The 20,208-nt window shown below is 29.2% G+C and overlaps 1 protein-coding gene across 1 annotated transcript in view; it reads left to right on the top strand.

Moving 5' to 3' along the window:
- The first annotated feature begins 9,539 nt into the window (after window positions 1-9,539).
- LOC123302251 (lachesin-like) overlaps window positions 9,540-20,208 on the top strand; it is a 582,311-nt gene continuing 571,642 nt past the window's right edge. The window contains exon 1 of the mRNA XM_044885108.1: window positions 9,540-9,731. Within this exon, the coding sequence (XP_044741043.1) occupies window positions 9,566-9,731 (166 nt within the window). The 5' untranslated portion in view covers window positions 9,540-9,565. The remainder of the gene's footprint in view (window positions 9,732-20,208) is intronic.

Below are 20,208 nucleotides of genomic sequence, written 5' to 3'. Positions count from 1 at the left end.
CGGTGTAAGTTATAACGCGTGTTGTTCACTTTGCGTTCTATACATCGACCGTTTGGTGTTGTGCTTTACTGTCAAAGCGTGTTACACACGTGCTTTCATTTCATATATTGTTGTACGAAGCTTTTTTTTTTTAAATAAAAAGCACGTGCTTTTTTTTTTTAATAACAGAACTTGCTTGGATATTTTTTGTAGGTTTAATTTTTGTTTTCTTTTTGAAAGGAAAAATTTTTTTGGGAGGTGAAAAATCAATGAAAATTTATTTGCAAATTTGTTTATGTGATGAAAATGGTGAATGTTTTTTTCTTTATTGGTGAAAGTGCAAAGAAATGGTTTTTCAGTGATTTATGTGGATAATTTTTATATGAAGTTTCATTAAATTATCGAATACATTAAAATAATTAGAAAATTTTATTCAGCATATGCAAATGATTTTCCTCCGGGAATTTAAATTTAATTTATGATAATGTAGTGGAATTAAAAAGAAAATTTTTCATTTCATAGAATATGAAACTTTATTATTTTTAAAATAATTAATTTGTCGAAAAAAATAAAACCGACTTCAAAAAACTATTATAATTTTGGAATGAAAAGCACAAAATAAATTTGATGTCGGTTAAATTTATATTTTTGAAAAAAAAAAAAATTTCATTTTTTAAGTAGTCACTCCTATTCTTCATATTTCCCAGTACAAAACAATTTTTTTTGGTGGCATAAGTTTTTCTGTCTAAGTTCTACTGCCTTTCTAAAGTAAAATTTCAGTTTTCTCAAGAAAATTCAAACAATTTTAAAATTATAAAGTTTTACAGTAATTTATCATAAGCAAAGAAGTAGAAAATAAATTATACTATACAAATAAGAATTTGTTCTGTAGGTCAGAGAACAGAGAAATTTTAGATTTTAATGTTCAAATACACAAAATTTGGAATTTTATCCAGAAGTAATGGTTTTGTATCCTAAAAATCAAATTACCTGAGTTTATCAAAGTTTATCAAAAACATTTCACATCGTTCCGAAAAAATATTGAAAAAAAACGAATTAAAAGCTTTCTCATTTATTTATAAAAATCGGTTGAAAAAATTTAAAATAGAACTTTGGTGTTATACTTTTAGACATTGAAATAGATTTAAAAAAAAGTACAGAATAACCCAGAGAAATAGAAAAGTGAATTTGAATACAACCCGAAATAAATGCTTCAGTTTAAAAAATTTTGAAGATTTAAATTTGAATTATTTCAGATTTTTAAAACGAGAAAAATAGGATGCATTTTCAAAATAAATTCCTTTTAAAATAATAAAATATCTTCAAATATTCGATCGTAATTCGATTGGCGAGACTCAAAACTGGACAATAAACCATTAAAAAGTGAATTTTTATTATTTTTATGGTTTTTCCAAAAATTTCAAGAACACAATCTTTTATAGGGGTGAATTTACCCCTGTACAAAAACAGTAGGGGTAGTTTTCATACTTTTTAGATATTTTTTGTCTAGTTTTTATTGTAACAAATCAAAAAAAATTTTGGTTTTTAAAGATTAGTAGCTTTGACTACGAAAAAAACATCGTACCAGTTTGAAAAACGTAGTTTCGAGAAAAACGAATTTTTTTACAAAGCGTCAATTTTATAGAAACCGGTTTATGTATATGATTATAACTTTTTTCTACTTCGAATTCTTTTAATTCTTCATAGGTATTTCTATAATACTATGAAACATTTTTATGTAAAAAAAAGTTAATAAATATGGTGGGAGCGCAAATAAATACACATTTTATGTATTAAGAATATATATCGCATAATTTAAGTGCGCTTCCACCATTTAATTATTACATTTTAATACAGACAAATGTCGAATATTCCTTTTTAGTTCAAAAGTTAAGTGAAGAGAATGAAACTTTGGTTATATTTAGTTGAATGGATGCATACTCTGCCAGGAAAATTTGAAAATTAACATAAAAATCAGCTTTTCTAAATTTTTTGTAATATTCCCTTTAACTAAGAAAAAGTTTCATACAAAAGTTTTTGTTGTTTTGACTTTCTAGTTTCAAAATTGTCTGAGATATTCCACTTTTAAATATGAGTACTTTTTCGTATGTTAATATATAAGCTAAAATGTACGATAATGATATGAAAAAAGTACTTGTCGTAAAAACTGGCATATCTTAGGTAATTTTGATGATGGGAAGTCCAATTATGTGCAGAATTACGTTAGTTATTAAGTTATTTCAGGTAAGCCAATAAAAACTGTTTATATTTTCAATTTTTATTGTGAATTATGCTGACGATAATAAAATTCTTCGATACTTGATATAATTTCCAAAATATTGAAAATTGTAAATTTTCTTTAATTATTCAGCTTTCAATATTTCGAAAACCATTGCAGATATCGATAAATTTTATTCTTATTTTTTGTCTACATTTATGAAGTCATAATAAAATTAATCATCAAAGTTTGAAATAAGGACTTTCTTATTGGAGACACTTAGTCTTTTTTTGTCTATGTCATTGCTAATATGTTTACTTTCTATTAAAAAGATTTAAAAAAAGTCTGTTTTCATTCGTTCCAAGTGAAAATTATCAAAAACTTTCAAAATATGTCGATTTTTTCTTAAAAATTTGCATAAATATCTAGCTGAAATTTTAATCACATATTCTTTGAGCATTTAATAATTTTGTGCCTTCATATAATTTTAAATAATTATTTGACATAACTATATATAACCAAAAAACCTCGCACAAATTAGATGTAATCTGCATTTCGGTTAAAATTTTTTAAATTTTGGGAAACGATAGTTTGAGTCATTTAAAAAAAAACTTCCCATGGTCACAAGTCATGAAAATGACAGGATTGATGTTATAGCTAAATTCAAGTTGGAAAATGTACTTATTTGTATAATATATTCCTATGTGTGTTTAGGCAAATACATATACAGATATGTATAACTACATGCATACGTGTGTTTTTTAATGTAAGGATGTTGTTTTTTAAATCTTGTTTTATTTGAAGACTATGTTACGAAATTCAAAGAAGAAGTAGTGTTAAATGTTATGAATTGTTAAGATCAATATTTTCAGCTACATATATACGTAACGATAACTTGAAAATCTGTCAATTTCATGACTTGTGACTATGGGAACTTTTATTCAGAATGACTTAAACTATCATTTCCCAAAATTTTAAAAAGACTAACCAAAACGCAGATTACATACAATTTGTGCGATGTCTTTTGTATCTAATTCACGTAATTTTTGATTTCAAAATCTTTATTGTCTGTTCTATAATCTTCTCCTAAAAATAAAAATTTGAGCACATGTCTTCGTTTGTTTTTAACAATAATATTATTATTTCTCGATGTATTAACATAATTATTCAAGATAAATATATTAAAGTAAAGTAAACCGTAATCTTTGAGTAAGCTTAAATCTGTTTTTGTTGATAACTAGTTAGTAATTGTGTAACCCCGTGCATTAAAATATTTACAAGGTATCTTGAACGCTAGTACGGTTACTATTCTACTATTCTAGTAATAGTTATGGTACCCACTACCAAGTTTAGGTACTATTACCTACTACGAACTTGCAATATTTTGAATTAATGTTTACATTTATATTAAGATAATATTACAAAAGTTTATACAGAACTAGAGTGACACTCACACGCTTCGCTGGGTTTAAAAGTAAACATTGATAAAGATCGCTCTTGCTTATCCCCTTTCTACAACACTCGAAATAATGATAAGGATTGTTTTACACAAATATATGTATGGTTTTCTATTTTTTTAAATGTATAATAGTCGTAATTATTCATTGATTACATAAGAAAAGACGGCCGTGAAATATTTTTCATTGACTCTTTTTTTAGAAATCTGTAATTTATGGTAATGTCAAATTCAATTCATTTTTAAATTAATAATTTTTTATTAATATATCTATATAAATTATATCTCATGTGTTACTCTGAAGTATGAGGTATATTGCTGTACAGTTTAATTAAAAACCATTCGCTAGTTTAAGCGTGAAAGCTTAACAAACAAACATGCTTACTTTCTCATTTATAATATATATAGAGATAGAGATATTGTATTTGCTTGTTATACCCTACCATTTAACCATTTACCAGTGCAATGCACGAAACTTACATTAAATTCGTCCATAAACACTTTCATTTAAGCTTGATCGAACGTTAAGACAATATAATAGATACAAATTATATAGTAAACAAGTGAAAACAAACAATTGACTGAGTAAATTGTTGGAATACCATGTATAGATAGTGTTGATTACTCTGTCATATTACACATACATATTTGTCACACACATATAACGGATATACTCATATAATAATACAATTTGCGCATAATATGCACTCTCACGGGTAAACAGTGACGTCTACGAAAAAATGTTTCAAACAAAAGTTGTTTCATTTTTTATAAGGAACATTTTACATTTAAACTTTAGTTCTATCTCTAACGGTTTAAAAGATCTATGTTGCTCATCTACGAACTCGACCTCGACACCTTTTACGTCCTAAACACGCTATAAAAATTTCAGCTTGATATCTCTTTTCGTTTTTGTGAAATCGTGATGACAGACGAACAGACAACCGGAAACGGACTAATTAGGTGATTTTATGAACAACCATACCAAAATTTTGTTCCTAGTATCAATATTTTTAAGCGTTACAAACTTGGGAGTAAACTTAGTATACCTTCGTATATTTCATATAAATAGTATAATAATTAAAATAATAAAAAATAATTTTATTACTGTTGTATGACTACAAGTTTTTTTATTTGATCTCGAAAATTTTTCGAACTTGCGTTCATTCTCAAGAGATTCAATTTAATTTATACAAAATTTGTTTATAATAAATATAACAAAATAAATACCTTGGTTTTATAAAATTTTTTGACGTTAGTATGAGTTATCAAAATTATAAGTAAATAATAAACAAAAAACTTTAGAAAAAGAAAAATCAGGTATTTACCAAATTAATTGTGTAGAATACGTATGTGGGGCAATGTCTCGTAACGTATGTGGGGCAATCGGGCCGCAATCGGGCCGCGCATTTAAAAAGGAACATAGTGCATCCATTCGACTTAAAAACATTGATGCAACAGCTTTTTCAGACCATTACATTCTAAATGCCCATAAATTTGATGATAAATTCAAAATTTTACACACATGCGAGAAAGAAAAGCTTATGAACGTTTTAGAAGAGTTAGAAATTAGGTTAAATTCAAAAACAACGTGTAACGATAAAGAAGATGTGCTACGAACACCTATTTTGAGTCTAAATTTCAAATTTTGTGTACCTCTTGAGAATGAACGCAAGTTCGAAAAATTTTGAGATCAAATAAAAAAACTTTTTTTTTTCATTTTAATTGTTTTGTAATGTTTTATGTTCTGAAAAATGCTTCTGGCACATTTTTCTTGACATCATTCCGAATCCAACAAACTATTGCACGTATTTTTATGACTATTATTTTTATATTTCACCTATTTGAAATTGTTAACCAAACTATAACAGAGTTCGTTAAAAATACTTATTTTTTGTATGTTGGGATATTCTTGGATAAAAATGAGAAGTCTTGGGCACCTGTTTGTAGATATCAAAAACTAGAGCTGAACGAAAGGTTCTAATTATATGATTGGGCTAACAACAGCAAAAATTTTCCCGACAACAACTAAATTGTAAATTAATGTTTCTTTGAATGTATGGACTGTTTTAAAACTATCAGGTTCTATAAAATAAGAACTTCTAAAATGTAAGTATTAAATAAACTAACTTTAAGTGTCTTAACACTTATTGTTCAAACTTTTTGCACCAATGTGGCGCTTCGCCGCACCGTTCTATACGATACTATACGATACTTCTAAGATATTATTTCTTATTTTATTAGAAAATTTTCAACACTGAATAAAATATCATTATGAAAATTGTTTTAAATTGCAATGGAAAATAATTTTATTGCAAAACCCCGGGCAAATTTCTTACATCCAGATATATTTAGAAATTGAAATGGGATCACAATGCTACAAAATTTATAGAAATTTTTTTCTAAAAGTGTTGAAATGACTAACGTTTTATAAGCATCAAATGTCAAAATGTCATTTTTCCATCGATTTTCCCGAAAAGTGTAAAATATAAAGGAATGAAAGATTGGATAGTACTTCAGCATACAATCAGGTCATTTTTGAAGAATCGAAAATTAAATAATTTGCAACCCAGTCAGCCTTCGCGTTATAAGCATTTTGCTCATGCTCGTTTTAAAATATAAATAACTTTTATTTTCTCAAATCTCTCATCACGCGCTTAAAGATTATCAAACGGTTGACGCAAGTGCTGACCATCGAAACTAACGCAAAGTATATTCAAATTTTGCCAAAACAACATTATTAACTGCCTCATACTGTAGTGTATAAGTTTATGCAACCATGAATTGAATATAAATCATCCGATTAAGGACAATAAAAAAAAAAAAAAAACTATAAATATTGTTTTTTAAATAAAACCATCCTGAATAGAGATAACTACTCGTATTTAGTTAGAATTACACTCATATAATAGAAAATAGTAAACGAGCTTGTTTCAAATCTCTATATATTATAAATGCGAAAGTAAGCATGTTTGTTTGTTTGTTTGTATGTTTGTTTGTTTGTTACGCTTTCACGGATTGAAAACTAGCGAATGGTTTTTAATTAAACTGTACAGCAATATACCTCATACTTCAGAGATAACACATGAGATATAATTTATAAAGATATATTAAAAAAAAATTATTAATTTTAAAATTAATTTAATTTGACATTACCATAAATTACAGATTTCTGTAAAAATAGTCAATATAAAATATTTCACGGCCATCTTTTCTGGTATACTCAAGGAATAATTACGACTATTATACATTTAAAAAAAATAAAAAACCATACATATATTTTACAGGTGTAAAACAATCCTTACCATTATTTCGAGTGTTATAGAAAGGGGATAAGCAAGAGCGATCTTTATCAATCTTTACTTTTAAACTCAGCGAAGCGGGTGAGTATCACTCTAGTTCAAAATAAATAAATAAATATATACATATATATTATTCAAAAAGTTGATGACTATTAATAATATTATTTGCTAATTTTAAAATACTAATAAATATATATTGTATCCTGTTATGTGTTGGCAAAATATGGGAGGAATATAAACATTGCCACGGTAATTCCCATATGTAATAGACACAAATAATTTTATTAGCATTCTATAGGAAAACTTTTCCAATGTGTTTGCATAAATGCAATATGCAAATAAATTTTCATTTAATATGAGCTGGTGTGAAAGACCCAATAGGATAAATATGTTATTTTGGGCCCTATTGGTTATTCAAAAACTGTTCATTAAAATTAAATTATTTCATTTATATTTATTATAATTGCGATTATAAATAATTTTGTTTGTTGAATTCAATGGTAAAATTTATTGGAATTATAAAGCTCTGAAGAGGCAAATCGTTAGGTAATATTTCGATGTCATGGTAGAAAAAAGAACTTGATTTCTGTCCCGGTATCAAGATATTTAGATAAAAGGCTTTCCCTTATAGTTAAATTAAGCAATCTAAGAAGATATGCAAGAATTGAATAATACTAGGGATTTCAATAAAACCTTATAAATACATTTTTTGATTAACAAAGTATCCAAAAATTACAAAAAATTCCTAGGTCATCGGGCTTTTTATTAATTTTTTTATCGTTAAAAGTTGGCTGAAAAAAATGATTAATCATATAGGTTATTCTTTTCAATTGGATATTTCTATATCAAAAAATCTGGAGAGTGTGATAAAAAACTATCTAAAATATTTAGACAATCATGTAGTTTATTATAATACCATAAAAATATAACTTTGCCGATTATATAAAAACAAAATTTTAATTTAATTATGAGTTCATAGAAGATCCATCATTTGAAGAAACAGAGACGACTGTAGTTAGAGTATTGATTGAAGAAAGATATCTATATTATCAAATTTATAAGCAGCACTTGCACACAATATATTATATATGTTTATAACTAAATATTTTGAATATTATTAATATACCTCTCTAGGTGAGAAGTAATTAATAGAATTGAGGAACCTTTCCTGTCCCTTCAATTCTCTCTTAACCATGTTTGACTGTAAATCTCATATATGACATTAAAATTACAAAAAATAGTCAAACGAATAATTTTGTAAATATTTCAACTGAAAAGATAAAAATTATGAAAATTTTAATCCGCCAAGACGGACAGAATCAAAAGACAAATATTTATTATTTTTAGAAATTAAGGTTAGTAGTGTACTGTCTGATCCACCTTATTGGCTGATTGGGCTCATCATCATGCGACATTGAAAGCAATGTAAATTATTAAACTTCTTTTATCAAAAGTGTCCAGTTTGGGCTACTTACCGTGTATTACTTGATTTTCATTGGCTTATTTCGTGAACTGATTCAGTAAATGATCAGACAATAAAAAAACTTCGTCGAAACATGAGGTTTGATGAATTTTCCTTAAAAGTAAGCATAGTTTTGAACAATCATCATTAAAGATTAGGCAATAATAAATTCCTATTTCAGGACACAAAGACAAATTTATTCAATAAATTGTATCATTGAATTTGTGTAAGGATTTAAATATCCTTTTTATATTGGGTGTTCATTTTAATTTACCACCGCCAATATTTAACCAGAAAAGTCACTAATCCAAAAAAAATAATGATTGTGAAACTTTTTGGAATCGAAAGGTCACATCTGATGGAGATATTAAATTTAAATTTGGACCTTCAGACTGTGTTAGCTTTTTAGCTTCTAGCAATCCAGCCTTGTCAAAATGCACTTTTTTAGAAATTTTGGCAAGGCTTTTCAATTCGTCTAATATAATTTGACATAAATTTTGGTATCTTTTCTTTCTGTGAAAGGATGCCAATTTTTTCCGGAATGTTTTGACTCTTATGCTACTGGAATTATCCTGGCTTAATTATTCCTATTATCATGTAAACCGCTTCAGCTTTGTGTGAAGACAGGAGTAGTAAGCCAAGAATACAAACTCACCATCAAAGTTTAAGAAACTAGGTTCCTATTACCAGAGCATCGTGAACAGGGTCTAATTATGTTAGGTTAAGTTATAGTAGCTGTCCTGATGTGAGACACTATTTGACTATAGCGTCCATTGTGATATTGAAAAAGGGAGCTGGTACATCTCGGGACACTACTCCATGAACCATTTGGAGCTGTTTAAGAATAGATACAGTGCTTTGGCATCAACGGATCTCAAATCGAAGAGGTCGTCAAAGTGACCCTGCTTATTTTTGAAAATTCCTCTGATGAAATATTGGCGGTGATTGCTTAAACCAAGGACACCCGTTATATTAATCGCAATTGTTTCTTTACAGATTTTCTAAAAAAAAAAACAGTGAGTGCTTTAATTGAATAAAAAGAAAGAAGACAGAAAGTGGTGTGTGAATGTGAAAGACAAGAACATAAGAACATTGTAAATAATTAAGAGAGATATTTATTGAAACTATTTTAGTTATATTTTACAAAAATGTTGTTGACCAATTACAACAGTGGTGGAGTATGGTCAGTGCGGTCAATTCTTGTGCGACGTCGTGCAACGGATAATACCATCAGAATATTACCAACACAACGGGATACACATCGTAATCACATGTGTCTTCTTGTTATCTACATGGTCACAATTGTTAGTCAAGGTAAGTGCAAGTGCAAGTTGTTAGTGTAGAACGCACACTTTTTTTTTATATACTTCCATTCTACAACGATTTAAATAAAATTAACATTGTAGAACGCACACTTTTTTTTATATACTCCCTTTCTACAACGATTTCAATAAAATTACCTTTGTTTTCACACAATAACTTTTAAAGTTCGACGCAAAAATAAATTAGTATTTTAATTCAGTAAAATTTCTCAAATTTATTGAATGCGGATACGATCTCTGATAAGGAACAATTTTGTAAATTTTTTTTTCTAAAAAAAAATGCAAAAGTAAAATAAAAATTTCATCTAAAATAAAAATTTAGATATATAACAAACAAAAAACAACACACGAAGAAAACAGTGAACGAAGCGAATCATTAATGGAATTGACGATTGATCGTGTGGATACACCTGAATTGGACGGTATGTTTCGTGTATTCTTATGTTGGTTTTTACCAACATGTTTTGGAAGAGTATTTGATAGTCCAAGTGATTTCCAGAACTTTTGGAAGAAATCCTTAACAACTTTAAAGAAGTTGAGCCCGGAACTTCAAGTCAAACGAATAATAGCCAAAACAATACAAGTGGTGAACAATTTATGGACGGACCTACCAGCGAAGGAAACTGTAGATGGATGGGCAAATTTAGAGAAGAAATGTCTAGAAGACCATTTATTTTGCACAGAATACTTCGATGCCGAAATAAACGAGAAATTAGTGACATTCTTAAGGAGTTGGAAAAAAGAGTCAGCCGATACATGGGACAAATTTTGTGGGTCTCAGTCCACGACACAAGTGGATGGGAACACATCCACACGGTCCACGACTGCTCTTTCAACAAAAAACAATGTAGGTGCGGGATTCTCGCTGGATTCGATGTTGCGAAACCTAACGACAACGCCAATATCGCAACCTACAACGTTACAGACGAACGACTCCATGCTCTCTACGAGTATTTGCATAAGAGACCACGATCATTTAGATACGTATACGGCACCGAAACGAGAAGGGACAGATTATTTTATCCACCTGCGTGCAATTCCACTACATGTGGTTACAAATCCGAAAATCGACAAATCGCAGTACTGGATGCATGCGAGGCAAGAGCTGAAATTTTTCGTGAACGAAACAGGAACAACAGAAATTTCTCAGAAGTTTCTGGAACTAACGAGCACAGTGACGAAACAGATAACGGAGGATCCAGAAGTGCACCACGAACAACGAAAATTCAAGAACTGGTAAAATTTATGCTGAGCATAGCGACTTGTCCGATAAATAATACATGTGCAACGGTGGAATATTTAGATTCGAAATGGTCAACTATTAATCGAGAACATAAAATCTTCCAGATTGCTTGTAATAGAATTAACAGAGAGTTCCAGCATAAAACAATAGAATGGTTTAATGAATTCTATAAAACAAGCAATCCGAATTTCAATTGTTACGACGGAAGAAAATATATGTATTATTACGACGAAACCGACTCGACCGAAAAACTTAAAAGATTGTTATTGTTCCAATGTGACAATAATTACGACGCATATACTGATTTTTTAACAAATTTATATAAAACTTTAAATAAAATAAATGGCAAAAAAAATACAATTTTAATTAAAGGTCCCAGTAATGCTATGAAATCATATTTTGTACACATCATTACATCGTTTTTATTAATAAAAGGTCAAATACACAATATGAATAAAAATACATCATTCCCATTGGATGACTGTACTGACAGACGAATACTAACTTGGGACGAACCAAATTTCAGTAGAGAATATTTGGAAGATATAAAATTATTATTCTCAGGAGACCCGTGTGGAGCCAATGTAAAATATCAACACCAAACACAAATTCAAAAAACACCAATTATTGTCACGTGTAATAACGATCCTTTTCCTAACAACGAAGAATTCTCTAATCGAATGGTACGATATACATGGAAAATACCAGATTTCAGTCATACTTACACAAAGCAAATATGGCCGATTGCATTTTATAATTTATTGGAAGAAGCTGGAATAACAAACAACTATTTTGATTTTTAAAATAAAACAATTTATTGTATATATATGTATTTTTTATTATAATAAATTTTTAAAATTACATTATGTTTTTGTATAAAATGTTAAATTATATTCACTTAAATAATAGGCATTAGGTAGCTGGCGATGTAGTCCAAATTTAACAGCATAACGACCATCTTCAGATATACGAGTTAAGTATGAACGCTGATTTATATGTAACTTTGTCCATCCATAAAATTTAACGTTTGTATATTGAAAACGTAAATTTTTTTGCGATTTTAAATCGCTAGAATCACCCTTAAAATAAACTACAACATTCGTAATACGGGATCTACTTTCGGGTGCTGTAATAGGAGAAAGAGCATCACTATCTGTATCAGTAGTTACAGTTGTCCTTGTCTGATCTGGTGTCGATGGTTGAACAGTAACCATAGATTCATCACCTGTGCTTGTATCCATAACAGGAACTGAGGTACTATGCTCTTCAGGTAATGGTTCATTTTGTTCCGTAGTATTACCATCATCTACTACGTCGTGTAGTTTAAAGCTCCGAAAACAGAAGGATAATTATAATAATTAGACACTTTATAACTACCAGTATTATGTACACTTTGTTGATACATTCCCAAATTAGGATCACGTTGCATTACACAATTAATGTCCCATTCTATATCTATTTCGGAATCAATTTGCCAAATCGCAGAAACATTTACAAATTCGGGGGGTACACTTAAACCATCATCAGGTGCATTTGCTTGACAGGCCAACACACCAAAATGAACAGAAGGTTGTAAAACATTCATCGAAGAAGTTTCATTCATCATTCCTTGGAACATATCATCAATGAAAGTCTCGTTGTAACTTTGATATTCACGTGATCTTAAATAAACAGAACTAGATTTAGCTATGTCTACATTATCACCTGTACCAGTTATTTCACAAACAGCAGTTGGTTGAATATTTAAATGAATTTTTTTTGAAGCTTGAACCAAATTATGGACCATTTTTTTATGTTTAATATATCCATTAACGGTCTTATATTCATAATTAATAATAGGTTTTTTAACATGACCAGAAAATTCCCACATAGTAACATACTTCGACAAATCGAATGTTCCAACATTAGAGAAATATTCTGTTGAAGGTTGAAAAACTGAGGTATACCATGGCAACGAACGTATAACACCAAAAGTTGATGGTAAATGAACAGAATCATTTTCGGTTGCAAATAATCTATTCCAATCTGAAGGTGTCACAACTTCTACGGATTCAATCTCCATAGGACTTGCTGCTTTGCGTGATTTAACTTTATTTGCCTTAACAAACCCAGTTCTATTTAAACCAATAGAATGTATTCCAAACAAAGTTTGTGTTGAATTTGTCCAGGCAGCATTGGTTGCATTCGTAGTAAAGCAACATTGTGATCCAACAGGGGTAACTTTTACACGTACAGCAGTTACTTTTGCATTAAAATTTTCTAAATTTATATTTTATACTAAAATAAAATTTTCATCTGCCATTTTTGCACTTTTAATTGTTACTGATTCACTGTATAGTCAACTATACTTGCTGCTGCTACTCTTTTCTATTTATATGATTTTTTCCAGCTATTTTTAATGAAAATTTTTATAATTTCCCTACCTATACCGTCACCGCCGCACCCGAGACGGGTTTGACTTGTTGTTGTGTTTTTCTTTTAACCTTGTACACGTGTTTTTCTTTTAACCTTGAAGAAACTATGGTTCTGATCATGGCCATGGCCGCAGCCGGCCGATCAACCGGTTTCTTCAAGGTTAAAAGAAAAACACGTGTACAAGGTTAAAAGAAAAACACAACAACAAGTCAAACCCGTCTCGGGTGCGGCGGTGACGGTATAGGTAGGGAAATTATAAAAATTTTCATTAAAAATAGCTGGAAAAAATCATATAAATAGAAAAGAGTAGCAGCAGCAAGTATAGTTGACTATACAGTGAATCAGTAACAATTAAAAGTGCAAAAATGGCAGATGAACCACCAACTAAAAAACAAAAAACAACACACGAAGAAAACAGTGAACGAAGCGAATCATTAATGGAATTGACGATTGATCGTGTGGATACACCTGAATTGGACGGTATGTTTCGTGTATTCTTATGTTGGTTTTTACCAACATGTTTTGGAAGAGTATTTGATAGTCCAAGTGATTTCCAGAACTTTTGGAAGAAATCCTTAACAACTTTAAAGAAGTTGAGCCCGGAACTTCAAGTCAAACGAATAATAGCCAAAACAATACAAGTCATACAGTTGAGAAAACAATACAGGGTCATACAGTTGAGAAAAAGTTCTTTTTTCTAAAGAATTATCAGTACAGCAATTGAAAAAAGAAGTATCATTACATGAGTGTTTCCGTAGATAAAAAATTGAGAAATATAAATAGTTGGGTTTTCCAGTATGAATGATATTTTTAAAATTTGAATATAACAAAAATAATTAAACGCCTGTAAGGAAAAAGCAAAAAATTGCAAACAAATTGTTAAACCATGTTAAACCAAACTAAACACAAAGCAATTACAGTAAAAAAGTGTTGCCAACTTAAAGACGTAAACCTCTATAAAAGAATCATCCTGTAAATTGAGTGAAAGATGATGAGAATTAAACTTTCATTATCATGAATTCTCATTGTTAATTTAAAGTTAGAATATGGCTAGAAAGGGGGATTGGAAGTCATTCACTATCTTTACTAGGTTCGACACAGGTTATTTTATAAAAAGAAAAAAAAATTCCTTTCTGTAAAAATGTATTTATGAATTCATAGAAACAAAAAAAGCCGCATGATTGTAGTAACCTAAGCAAAGAAGGAGTTTTCTTTGACATCAGAATGAGAAATAAGAGCATGCAAAAAAACAAAAAATAATAAATTTAGCAGAAAAAAAAAACTACACAGATGAAACAATAAAACAAAGCTTTGAAGATAAAACTAAACTTAATCAACGAGATTTGTCAGGATTTATCTATACTTATAACTCCACAGCTACTCATACTATCAGCTTTATTGTTTGCTACCTTCAGTCACTGTTTGCTATCCTAGCTTTGTTGGTGCAGTATACTATACTACAGTATAGTACTAGTGACTAAATGGCTGGAGAGCTGGTGGTTTTTTGGTCATATGGTTTTAATATAGTTTTGAAAATAATATGGAACGAAGATATTTATTTATAGACCTAGAATAGAGCTAGACATATTTTTGTTCGAGACCATTTTACAGTACACTAAAAAGTTTAAATCTGTAAATTAATTATTTTAATTTAGATAGCTTTTAACATCTCTAATAATCAAATTTATGTAATTATTGAAGGTATTTCGATACCAAAATAATGAAAATGATCCAAAAATTAGAAAAGTTTTGAAGTTCTTAATTTTAGGGTAGCGGGTTTGATTCCCGCCGTCGCACCAAAATTAATTTAATTAATAGTTGTGATGGACATCTTCTTCACATCACTCGTTCTGTAGTTAACTTGAAGAATGTGTACTGTAATCTAACTTCTTTTGTAATCTCTTCGATAGTAATCTCATTTGTTGTAATCTCTCTGTATTGCATACTGTGCCCTGTTTATATAATTACAATCAACAGCCTAGCAAATTCTAGAACTGTCACGTATGTTCTGTTGCATATATATTTTTTGTATATGTTTTCTATTTTTGTTTACGTAATATAAAACGATATTGTTTATTTCTTTTAAGAATTATCTAGATTACATTTATTTTTAAGATAATACTGTATGTGTGTCGCGGGTTAATTGTTAACACCACATCTACATTGCGGTAATGTCCGATCAATCAAAACAGTTTTCTTGGCTTTAAAAATTAGAAAACTATTCAAAAATTAGTTTAAAAAACTAGATAAAATTTCGATTACCAGCTCTCAAACCAATACTGTATAGCCTATCTATGGCAACCACCAAACGATCATTCTACTCCCAAACGAAATTCTTTCTATATTCTCTCTGCTTATATGTATTTTAGTGTTGGGTATATTCTAACAAAGTCCTGTACACAAATCCTTATCCTTTTATGTCAAAAGATAAAACAACTATTATAGTTAATTGTTTAAATATCCTATTTATACTGATATCTATTGACATATGGTGGCCATATTAAAAAATAAAATAAAATTCTCTGACTTCTCTAGGTTTTCCAATTAAAAATTTATTCTATTAAATTATTAAGATTAATAGTAAGGAATTTTAAAGGAACGAATTTTAAAAGTTCTGTGTCTCTGAAGGGGTTGACAAAAGATTTATATCACTTCAAAATTTTTTGATTCGTGTAATCGATATTTGATGGTTTCAGACTCATTTGCCTTTTCCGTTCTTGTCCACCCTTTTTTAGCGGTTGAAAAGACACCCTTCATCGGATCTACTCAAAAAGTATGTCGAACCTCTACCAAGACCTGAAGAAATACGCATCCCGGGAACTCGATAGTTCGAAAAGATCTTACAACAGACATGGGCGAGTTATTTTAAGTCGAAGTCTCCATTGTTATAACTTTATGTCACAAACTTTATTGTGTGTCTTTTTATCCAAGTCCGCATTTCTCATAGAGGAAAAAATGAGACGGATATACGACTCTTCTACCTATCTCAGTTTCTCTAATAGTACTGAGATAGGTAGAGAAAAAAATGGTTGTCTCTGAAATACCAAAATTTAACTCTAGATCCACACCTGTTTCCAGATAAATAGGTCTAATTTTAAAATAAAAAATGAATTTTGCGTTTTCCTATATTTTTACTTGAATTTACCTAAAATTCATACTTTTACCATTCTCCATAAATCAACTTGACCCCTTCTTTGCCATCGGCTCACGACGCTCTTGCTACCTGCACAGTTGGGTATTATCGTTAGTCAAAAATAAATTATGAAATTTGAAAAAAGTTAAAATTTATGTAAAAATATACTTAAATATTCTGATTTCGAGTCATAAAAGCACATTTTTCTTTTATAATATTAAAATTAAAAATCGTAATTTTTAAACTGTATATTACGTGATCTAAAACGCGGGCAAGCCTTGCTGTGATGTCATATCGGTATGAGCCATAAACTATAAATTAGTTCAGTGTAGACAGCTGGGTATAATATATCCATAGATAATAAGTATTTATATATATAATTAGTTGTCTATGAATATATCTGTCAAACTTATTTGTGTTATTTCGTGTAATGATACCGATATTTATAAATAAATTTTTGATGGCTTTTTATTAGAAAAATCATCATTTTGAAGTACTTTTTCAAAAATAGTAGAATACCCTATTGTTGGTCGACTGTATCGCCATTATATTTTAAGTTATTTGAAGCGTGTGTTTAAAGACCCTGCACTAAAATACTGATATTCGACTTGAGCAAGTTGGACAAACGAAACACAAAATTTACTTTTTTTTATGCTAAAATAGATATACATTTTTGTTTTTTGTATATTTATGATTATATATATTTGTTTTACTGTTTTTATTCAGAGGATACTCCGATGAAATATTGTTTTATCAGTACAAAAGCGATTTTTGTACAGTTAAATTGTGTTCAAGTTCAATCCTTAGGATTCCTTATCAAAATCTCCATACTTTTTATAAATGAAAAATTTTCGAAAGTAATTTCTAGAATTTTTATCGTTTTTCGAGAATGTTTAACAGGACCACTAATTCAAGCTACCTGTAATTTTCAACTCACTAAAGTTTTGACCTAATTTGCGCACTCGTGGGTAAGCAGTGATGTTGATGAAAAAATGTTTCAAACAAAAGTTGTAAATTTTTTTTTAAGGAATTTTTACACTTAAATTTTTTTCTATCTCTAACGGTTTACAAGATGGGTCCTACGAATCCAAGACCTTAACCTATGATCCTCATTTACGAACTCAACCTCACTTTTTACACTCTGAAGACGCTATAAAAATTCAGCTTGATATCTCTTTTAATTTTTGAGTTATCCTCATGACAGACGGGCGGACCGAGGGACAGACAGACAGACAGACAACCGGGAATGGACTAATTAGTTGTTTGTGACAAAATACAACTTGAGTCTTTAAGGAAATAATTATCAAATCAAAATCGGATAAAAAGACATTGAACATACCCACAATTATTGGAGAAAAGTGAAACCCCGGCCGTCAAAAGACAAGCTACAATATCAAAGAATCATGTTGGTATGCCCCAACTTGAATGAATTCCAAGACCGTGGGAACATCTCAGGTTACGGAACAACGTCCATGGCTTCCAATACTATAAATCCAGCCCTGAATTAAATCCATAGCCACCCCTCCCCTCTCCTGAGTTTAAAGTATTAGCTGGCACCTGCTCCTTCGCCGACTGCTTAAATTCGTCACTATTCACTGAAAAAATTACTGGATTGTAAACGCAGTAATAATTTCCAATACTTAATTCAAGAAAATAAGTATTTTATTGCTTAAAAATTTTCTCGAACCAAGAAAATATTTACTTCCGACCATATTAAGAATATATTTTTTTGCAATTAGTAATTTTTTTCAACAAAGTTGGCAACAATTCAAAAAAAGGCTGAAAAACCTACGGACCTGCACATAAACAATATGGAAAATAAAATAATAATTTAAAAAAAAAAAAAAAAAACATTGATGAGATGAAAAACTAATTATCCAGAAAACAAATAATAATCAAATCTGGTGATTTTAATTAAAGTGGAACCACTCACAGTTTTATAATAATTATAACCACTTTTAAGTGAGCAATTAATTTATATTTAATGAATTCGAATATTAAAATTATAAAAAAACAAATTCACACACACACAAAGATAGATTTTAATATTGTTTTTTTACTCTTTCTTTTTTGTTTGTTACTTTTTGCTATTTTTAACAAATTAAACTTCAGACTACAGAGAATTTTTTTCTGCATTAAATTACAGGAGTTATATTTTTTATTTAAATAGGGTACTTTCGATAGTGAAAAATTAATTATGAAATTTGAAAAAAGTTAAAACTTATGTAAAAATATACTAAAAGATTTTGATTTCGAGTCATAAAAGCACATTTTTCTTTTATACTATTAAAATTAAAAATAGTAATTTTTAAACTGTATATTACGTGGCCTAAAACTAATATTACGTGGTGTGATGTCATATCGGTATGAACCATAGACCATCAGTTAGTTCAGTGTAGACAGCTGGGTATAATATATCCAGAGATAATGACAGACGGACAGACGACAGACGACAGACAGACAGATAACCGGAAATGGACTAATTAGGTGATTTTATGAACACCTATACCAAAATTTTGTTCATAGTATCAATATTTTTAAGCGTTACAAACTTGGGACTAAACTTAGTATACCTTGGTATATTTCATATACATGGTATAATAAAGTTTTCTCATATTCTGTATCAAAATTTTCCTTGTTGTTGTTTTTGATGTTTTGATTTTTCAAAAATCCAGTGAAAAACTAAATTTAGTTCACTTGACTATTGGAGAAGCATTTTCTGCAATATCGTCTGAAATTTACTCGAAGAGCGTCTACTTTTAAAATATTGTTTGAAATTGGATTAAATAACGATAAAATCACAAAAAATTGCCTATCGGCATATTCCCCACTCCATTTTCGTGTGCTATAACATTACTAAACGTAGACAAAATAATTCTCTTGTTACGTGGGCGAATAACAGCTCACATTTCGTCTAAATGGCATGACAGTAATAACAAATGATGTAATACAAATTGCCTATACGTATTAAAACAATTAAACGTCGATGTAGGTAGAAAAAACAATTGCAAAAAAAGATTTGTGTTCCATTATAATAATTATTAGCCAATAAAAATAGTTTTTCTTTTGTTATGTTATAAGTAGAATCATTATGAAAATTTATTTAAATCGAACAGATTCGAAGAAAACTCATTTAATCTGAATAAAACTAAAATAAATTCTTACAAAAGTGTTTATAAAGTGATCCATAGACGTTCAACATTTATTTTACGAAATAGGGTATTCTACTATTTTTGAAAAAGTACTTCAAAATGTTGATTTTGCTAATAAAAAGCCACCAAAAATTTATTTATAAATATCGGTATCATTACACGAAATAACACAAATAAGTTTGACAGATATATTCATAGACAATAATTATAATGGAGTATAAATATTTATTATCTATGGATATATTATACCCAGCTGTCTACACTGAACTAACTGATGGTCTATGGTTCATATCGACATGACATCACATCAAGGCTTGCCCGCGTTTTTAGTCACGTGATATACATTTTAAAAATTACGATTTTTAATTTTAATATTATAAAAGAAAAATGTGCTTTTATGACTCGAAATCAAAATATTTAAGTATATTTTTACATAAATTTTAACTTTTTTCAAATTTCATAATTTATTTTTGACTAACGATATTACCCTATTCTACTCTAACCAACTGTTATGTCGGTTCTAAGA

Source organism: Chrysoperla carnea, chromosome X (assembly GCF_905475395.1).
Source record: "Chrysoperla carnea chromosome X, inChrCarn1.1, whole genome shotgun sequence".
Lineage (NCBI taxonomy): Eukaryota > Metazoa > Arthropoda > Insecta > Neuroptera > Chrysopidae > Chrysoperla > Chrysoperla carnea.
The sequence above is the reverse complement of the archived record's forward strand: the minus strand, read 5'-3'. Positions and strand labels throughout refer to the sequence as shown.